At 37.6% G+C, this 8,720-nt stretch overlaps 2 protein-coding genes across 2 annotated transcripts; both read left to right on the top strand.

The window, feature by feature from the left end:
- Positions 1–223: 223 nt before the first annotated feature.
- On the top strand, positions 224–3,705 carry nt5c1ba (5'-nucleotidase, cytosolic IB a). The gene is made up of 6 exons (XM_056241735.1): positions 224–445; positions 713–880; positions 1,780–1,909; positions 2,312–2,434; positions 2,575–2,759; positions 2,876–3,705. Exons 1-6 carry the CDS (start codon positions 323–325, stop codon positions 3,242–3,244), a joined length of 1,098 nt encoding a protein of 365 aa, XP_056097710.1. The 5' UTR covers positions 224–322; the 3' UTR covers positions 3,245–3,705.
- Positions 3,706–4,609: 904 nt separating this feature from the next.
- Positions 4,610–6,803, top strand: rdh14a (retinol dehydrogenase 14a). The gene is made up of 2 exons (XM_056241736.1): positions 4,610–4,987; positions 6,106–6,803. The coding sequence occupies exons 1-2, from the start codon at positions 4,745–4,747 to the stop codon at positions 6,721–6,723; spliced, it is 861 nt and encodes a 286-aa protein (XP_056097711.1). The 5' UTR covers positions 4,610–4,744; the 3' UTR covers positions 6,724–6,803.
- The last annotated feature ends 1,917 nt before the right edge of the window (positions 6,804–8,720 follow it).

Below are 8,720 nucleotides of genomic sequence, written 5' to 3' on the forward strand. Positions count from 1 at the left end.
ATAAAGGATATTTCTGATGTGCCAGTCAATGTAGCTAACTAAAACAAAACAAGTGTTAAGTGTAAATGCTTTCGCAACAACAACAACAAAGAAATTAGCATGCAGTGCATTTACGAAGACGCTTATTATTTATTCATTTTGTTTTTATGATTGAAACTGACTGAAAAAAGATTAAATGTAAATCGTTATGCGAGACACTTGCCCAGGGCTGGTGACGTCACTGCGTCGTACTGATGCTGAGAGGTATTCAACTAACGTTACCGCAGAGAAGGGACGCTGGACACAACAAGTCGAGTCTCCCTGTCCCTGCCAAAACAACAATATGAGCAAACATGAAGACACTGAGAGAGGAGGACAGTCCAACTCCGGCAACAGCGAAGAAAAAGACTGGGCAGCTCTCAAAACATTATTTGACAACGCGAAAACAGCGAAGAAGCCCCGTCCGGTAAGCGATTGTTAGTGTAAACAAGCTGCGAATGACAGCAGTGTCTCCCCCATCCGATACCCAATCTACAGTGATAGCGACGCGAAAAACTAGAAAACACGTATATTATAATCGAAGAAAGCTGTCTACACTGAAAGCGAGTTCTCTTGCAGTGTAGATGGTGCGTCATTACGCCAGTGACAGCAGCTCTGCACACATCTGACCGAATAGAGCAGGTTGTTTGTCGTCCACAGCTATTGTAAACATTTGTCTGCTTTTGATTTGCAGCCCAAACCCAGCAACGCAGTGACCATTGCGGTGTCCTCGCGCACGCTGTTTAACATGGTGAAGGAGAGGAAGGTGTTTGAAGAGGAGGGGCTGGAGAGGTACGTCGCGCACCAGCTGGAGCTGGAGGATCAGCTTTTTACCCCAGGGGTCTCGTTTCCTTTCGTTAAGGTAACAAGACAAAACAGTGCATACTGATCATACTACTAGATTTCAAAACTGTCTGTCATAACACTCACTTTACATTCGCCAGCACCTAGCTGTCATCTAAATCTAATTGAATTACCTTTTATCTAACTTCTTTATTTCGTCAAAAAAAAAAAGTAAAGAGGACTAATATGCCTTAAAGGACTTTACTAAACAACTCAAAGAGCTTCACATAATGTCCTTTTCACCATTAAATGTATTAAACATCAGTAAAGTAGTTAAGACTAGCAACCTAGTAAACTAATAAACATTTAGATTAGTAAACACTGACCAGAATATACAGTATGCATGTACAGTTATACATTTTCATCTATGATTTTTATTAGCAATGAATTTGGCAGCTCTTTAAAAATGATGGCACAATTAGTAAAGTAATATTTAATTGCCATTGCAATCCAAATTACAATTAGCCAATGCTAGCAAGTGACAAATCCTAGCACAGGGATTCTAGTACACACCTGACACTGGTCAAGTTAAGCTGGTTGAAACACTATTTTGCCACTTTTATGACACATGACTATATCTCCAGGACAATATCATGACTATATCTCCCGGACAAATTAAAATAGCACTGATACGAATCATGGAAAATATGTAGAGCAGCATGCTGGAAAACAAATGTGTGCTATCACTTCTGTTCATGGAGGGACTTTAGACCTTTTTATTGCAGGGCAGGACTCAAACACAGAGCATTACTGCATTACACAGAGCATTACCTCTACCAGGAACACTGTGTAATTGATGATTTCCTTTACGTTTTTATATCACATATTATTGCACTAAACAACTATACATCACAGTAGTGTTGACTAACGTGGATATTCTTAGGCATCCAAAGCCACACCTGTTTTTCTAATCAACAGGCGCTAATGAACGTAAATGCTCGTTTGAGGGAACTATACCCAGACAGCGAGGAGCTGTTTGATATTGTGCTGATGACTAATAACCACGCCCAGGTCGGAGTTCGTCTCATCAACAGCATCAATCACTACGGTATGGAAAGAAAACAGAGACTCGGGAGGAGAACTCAGAAGTCCTATTCAGGATTGTCTAAAGCTAGTTTTCAACCAAACAACATATATTAGCCTACAATTTAGCCTTTGACAGTGATCAACATCATTTTCTTTAAAATATTATTCTACACAGACCTAGTTCAACAGGAAATATGTCAGTGCAGGCAGACAGAACAGAATTTGGCTAAAAATCTGTCTGGAAAAACTGTCCAGTGATTTACATAATGTTTTTTTTTTTTTTTTTTTTTTTTTTTTTTACAGCACACCTGACAGGAAAAAAGCATATGTACTGCTTTTTTTTAAAAAGCATTAAAAGCATATTCACTGCATACTATACAAACAACAATTACATGAATTATCTTCTCTCTCTCTCTCTCCCCAGATCTAAATATAGAGAGATTTTGCATGACGGGTGGAGAGAGTCCGATTGGTTACCTAAAGGCCTACATGACCAACCTCTACCTGTCCAAAGATTCAAAGAAGGTACAGGAAGCTATCGAAGAAGGTATTAAAAAAAAAAAAAAAAAAAAAAATGAATGCATTGTGATATAACTGGCATTTTAATTTCAATACAGAAAAAAAACAATCTTGCTTTAGATGAGCTGAAAATGAATCTAAATTTGTTTTAAATGGCCATTTCTACAGGAATTGCCGCTGCCACAATGTTCACCTGTGACAGTGAGAACGAGCTCAGTGACACGCAGCTACGTGTAGCCTTCGACGGGGATGCTGTTTTGTTTTCTGACGAGTCTGAGATTATCGTGAAGGAACACGGATTGGACACCTTTTTTAAGCATGAGAAAGAGTTTGAGAACAAGCCTCTTGCTCAGGTAAACTAAGACTTGTTGACTACTAATGTTCATTATTAATTCTGATTCTAACATTTTATCCATCTTGTCATGTTCGGTGCATGCAAAGTCCTTTTTATCCTTGATTTGTCTCCTAGGGCCCCTTAAAATGTTTTCTGGAAGCATTGGGGAAACTCCAGCGCAAGTTCTATGCAAAAGACCAAAGAATCAACTGCCCAATTCGCACTTACTTGGTCACAGCTCGAAGTGCTGCCAGCGCTGGGGCCCGCGTCCTGAAGACCCTACGGAGCTGGGGGTTGGAAGTAGACGAGGCCCTCTTTTTGGCTGGGGCTCCTAAGGGGCCTCTCCTTCATAAGATTAGGCCACACATCTTCTTTGATGATCAGATGTTTCACATCGAGGGCGCCCAGGAGCTCGGGACAATCGCTGCTCATGTGCCCTATGGAATTGGACAGAAATATCATAAGGGGAAACGGATAGAAAGTGGTGCAGAGGAAAAAATTTAATGATTTGATGATTATCAAAAGTCCCATCTCTTTAGGTCCCTCAAGTTAATTTTATTTATTTATTTTTGGTTGCTTCTGAGAATATTTTGAACCTTGATCTGTTCTGTACAGATGGTTTAAGTTAAATGGATTACTGGAAATATAAATACAAAGAAGCTACTGTGCCTGTGCTCAAAATGGCCTACATATTATGTACTGTACTAATCTGACAGCAGCACTGTAAGGTTAAACTTCAAACTTCAGCCCTTTCTTTTTCTATTTTTAAGAGAATAATGTGCAATTAGAAGTGTTTACCAGCCATTATGCCTTGTTCATTCCAATTTTATATTGTTTAATCAAGAGTTTAAAATAGAATATTTATATACCTCAGGGAATATATATTGCAACTGTATTTGATTTATAGTGTGATATTTTATTATGCAATGTAAATTTAAGTTTTATCTACATTATTTTAGATGTTGTATTTCGATACCTGAACTTCACCCTCCTCACTATCAGTGTGTGGCCCGCCACCAGTGTTCCTGACAGACCTTGCCACAATAATACACAAACTGTGCCCTGAGTAAATGATGAAATGAGGACAAGCATGTGGAGAAACAGTTGATATATTGTATTTAGAATATATTACCCCTTTTATGTTTACCATAAAGTGTAAATGTATATTTTATTTTCCACAAAACAAAAAAATGTGTTGATCACTGTTATGAATGCTGGATTTATTCATTATGATGATCAATTAAATGAGTGATCTTATTTGGTTTGTGGTTTATGTTTAGTGCCTAAATAAAGCTGTTCAGTTTGTATAGTTCTAAAACATGGATTTGACTAGAAACATGGGTTTCTAGACCTAGATGGATAAATAAAGGCTGGAACTACCCATAAAGATGTGAGTTCACATGACCAATTAGACAAACGTTTTAATAAATTATCCACAAGTGGTCATTCTCTCTTTAAACATAATTTAACTTATTTAATAAAGGCTATACCTTACCTTCAGGTCTATTAATGTTAATGAAAAGAAATAGTAGTTAGTAGTAGGAGGAATTGTACAAATTATTTTGAATAATTGTGGAGGGAAAACTTGTTTGGGAATTTCATAGAAAAAGATATTGGAAAAAAATGTAAGATTATTTTTTATTTGCTAGAATAAATTTGAATATAGAATATATTATGAATGTAACTGAATAGAAGGAATGAGAATATTTACTTATAATCTTAAACTGTAAGCCCCGTCCATCTGTGAAAGGATGCATGTGGTTTGCATTTGTATTGCTTGTAAATAAAATAAAAAATCAACTAAAAAAGCAATACACGGGCATTGCGTTTGAACCCGCTACGACTTCTGGGTAATGTAGTTCAATAACATTCCGGTTACTCCCCACATGCGTGATTGTTTACGCCTACAAACCTGTTCATGAACTGGACGTTGTTGATGGCCCCAGAAGGATCAGCAGTAAAGCAGATATTACCTATTATTAACATTTTGATGAAGTCATCGATATGCTGCGCGGCAAAACTATTATCGTGACCGGGGCAAACAGTGGCATTGGAAAAGCCACGGCTGCGGAGCTGCTACGGCGTCAGGGCCGGGTGATCATGGCATGTAGAAACCGAGAACGGGCAGAGAAAGCAGCCCAGGAGATCAAGCAGGAGGCCGGACCAGAGCAAGGGGAACTAGTGATAAAACTCTTGGACCTGGCGTCGCTTAAATCGGTCCGTATTTTTTGCGAAGATATAATCAAGGTACTGTACCAAACCAAGCACAGTGTTTGTTACTCTTGTGTAGTAAATATACATATAAGGCACGCATAGCATGGTACTACGACTGAATTGTTTTCGACAAGAAACAGGTGCACAATAAATACCGACAAAGGGAGTGCAAGCGTCATGCGCTTATTATGTGAACTAACGTTATAGCATGCTCGAGAAGTTTGGTAAGTGCACGTGACTGCGCGGCGTGCGCGCGCAAGCTTGGGGGGAAAATGCCTTTGCAACTTTGTCAAAATAATTATAAAGTTAGGACCGGAATAATTTCTTAAGGTGTTTATTTTTTAAAGTCAATTTACTGAATATTGTAAATAATACATTTATAATTAAAAGCAGTCCGTAACTTTTTTTGTGTGTACAAAATGTATAATCAAGTAGGCTACATCATAAATCCATTTTCCAAACTGTGTTTTTGTCTGAATCACTACAGTAATCCTACAATAAGTATATTCGGACTATTTTAGACTGGTACAGGTCGTACCACTGCGGAGTAGCCCAGTACCTGCATGACTCGTCATAGACATAAACAGAGAGAAGTCGCTCCGACTACAATGTTCTTCCGCAAGACGCATGCAGTTCTGTTTATTAACTGATAGAGCACCAAAAGTTACAGACTGCAGCTTTAAAATATAGTGATGTTTATATAATATAGTTTTATAGAAGACAAAATTCACTCAATTCAATTCAAGACGGCTAAACACCATGAAACTAATGAACAAAACCACTACTAGAGAAAACACATTTATGTAAATGGACTTGTTACAACTTCTATTTTAAGTAGCCCTGCTACCCTATATATTTGTTATGGCATATATACTAGGGCTTAATGTTCTTCCTCTCAGTAATGGCCCATTTCAGTTTATGTTCAATGTAAATATTTAATTGTGTATTTCTGTTTTATCTATGGTCCATTTGTTTTCAAATGTTGTGCATAAAGAAGAATAGGCAAAGAAAGGAGAGAAGAGCATTTCAATTAGAGTAGAATAAAGTTGTAACGATTGATAGAGTTGTGATTATTTTGTCTTGTCATTCTTGTATTCTGAAATACTGCATACATTAACAATTTGGCATTTCTGTTGTTGTATCTCAAACAGGAAGAGTCAAGGATTGACATCCTGATCAACAATGCTGGAATCTACCAGTGTCCTTACACCAAATCAGAAGATGGGTTTGAGATGCAGTTTGCTGTCAATCATCTAGGTCACTTCCTGCTCACGAACCTCCTGTTGGACCTCCTGAAACGTTCAGCTCCTAGTCGCATCATTGTGGTGTCCTCCAAACTTTACAAGTATGGCGAAATAAACTTTGATGACCTGAACAGCGAGCAGAGCTACGATAAAGCTTTCGCTTATGCACGGAGTAAACTAGCCAACCTTCTCTTCACAATGGAGCTCTCGCACAGCCTTGAGGACACAGGAGTGACGGTAAACGCTCTCACCCCAGGGATCGTGAGGACTAACCTGGGCAGACATGTCCACATCCCGCTGCTGGTGAAGCCTCTGTTTAACCTGGCTTCACGGGCCTTCTTCAAGTCCCCCGAGGAGGGTGCGCAGACTTCTATCTATCTGGCCTGCTCTGAAGATGTGGACGGCGTTCAAGGGAAGTGCTTTGCTAACTGTCTTGAGGAACAGCTGTTAGCTAAGGCCACAGACGAGGAGGTGGCCAAGAAACTGTGGGACATTAGTGAAGTGATGGTGGGCATCACAACCTGAATCTTACAAACTTAAGAATTTAAATCATGTCCATGATTATTTCAGATCTGGCAGTAAATAAAACTTACAGATTTTTTCCATCAAGTATTTTGGAAAGACTTGAAAATAAAACGTGCAAAATGTACTCATGCTAATATCCACAGGAGGGAGCTGTTTTTGCCATTCATATTCACTTTTGCATTTGAAATAATAACTGTACAGTTGCTGTGTGTGTGTGTGTGTGTGTGTGTGTGTGTGTGTGTGTGTGTGTGTGTGTGTGTGTGTGTGTGTGTGTGTGTGTGTGTGTGTGTGTGTGTGTGTGTGTGTGTGTGTGTTTTAAATTAACTATTTATATTTTAACTTAAACTCATCTTTAGGTATGCTGTTCCACATTCCAGTTCTCATGTTTTCCTGAGTTAGTAATTAATCCTGGTAGACAGTTTCAAAGATTTCAAACGTACACATGATCACATGTTGGTTAAGACTAGATGCAACCGTCTTTGAGCTTGTGTCCACATAGTATTGAACATTTCTGCCCAAATCCTGCTCTATTGTTTCACCTTTCTGCTGTTAGAAGTGAAATAATTAACAGTAACACTGCATTTGATTTTCACATCTCTTCTGGAAGATCAGTGGAAAGGCATTCTCAGTTACAGTACTTAATAAAGATGCATTAAACAAAGCAAAAGTATAGTAGTATCTCTATTCTGAATATGCACTATATTGTTTAAATAAAATATAAAAATGTTTTGTTTTTGTGGCACGATGATGATGATGATCAGTATCACCGCACAAAGAAAAAGCTTATAAGCTCAGGCCTATTTTTTATTGATGTGTGCACAGTTTAAAGTCGCCATGAAATGGAAGTTGCGATAGTCTTTTCTTCCCTATTGAGATGTATCCGAGTGAAGTGGAACAAGAAACGAAAAAAGATTAAGGGTGGGACTTTGTCCTCAGGAATTCATTGATTGGATGATAGGAATTTGAGTGTTGCTAACTAAATGGACACCGAAATGAATGGCAGGTTGCAGTCAGTTGTGGAGAACATTTAGTCCCACCCTTCTCCGAGACATACATCATGAAGAGAACAGATGTCGTTTCGAGGGGGAGGGGAGATTAACGTTTTTTGATTAAAGATTCCGAGGGCATTTGAATTAAAATAAAATATGATTTGCACGGATGAATCGTTTATAATAAATACTGTAATTCTGTAAAAAAAAAAAAAGAAGAAGAAGAAATGTCCATGGTGACCTTAAGTCATTGTCTTTTACCCTCTGAGAAAACAAAATATCTATAATTTATATAATTTTTTTATAGGGCATATATATATATATATATTTCATAAGGATATTTTAAGTGCATGCCTATGCATTTTGACAGTATTTCTGATCTACTGTATCCTCCTGGGACCCAAGAATAGACTTTTGTCCACTGTAGTGGACATTATATTTTAGTGAATTTCTCTGACATCATACATGTCACATGACAGAACCTGGGTGTCCTGTAAAGAGCACATTCAGGACTTTTGAGAGATACCAAACGTTTGGAGGTTTCACCATGAAAACCTTGGTCTTTAAAAATGTCTGACATTAATTTAGTGATCAAATGTAGCATTCTTATGGAAATATGATAATATATTGTAATTATATTTAAATTGGACTACTTTTTCAAATTGTATTTCATAAAACAACATCTCAGGAAAATGTTAAGGGGTTTCAAATAAAAAAAATACTTTCTGTTACAGAACAGGGCATTGATTTCAAACGTGTCCACTGTAGAGGACATCAGGACTAAAATCATGTTTATCAGGCATTCTGGGAGACACAACAAGTGAATATGGAAATAATTTATACATCAATATTCCTATGAAATATTAGATATTATTATTAAAATGTTGCCAATTATTACTCCAATTTTTACACTTCTTTTTTCATTAAATGTTGCTCCAAGAACACATTAATGTGCAAATTAGATACAGTGTATAGATACATTGCATTGAATGGGAATATTAATTTATG

The sequence above is a fragment of the Rhinichthys klamathensis genome, unplaced genomic scaffold (genome assembly GCF_029890125.1).
Source record: "Rhinichthys klamathensis goyatoka isolate OS25496 unplaced genomic scaffold, OSU_Roscu_1.1 h1tg000666l_1, whole genome shotgun sequence".
NCBI lineage: Eukaryota > Metazoa > Chordata > Actinopteri > Cypriniformes > Leuciscidae > Rhinichthys > Rhinichthys klamathensis.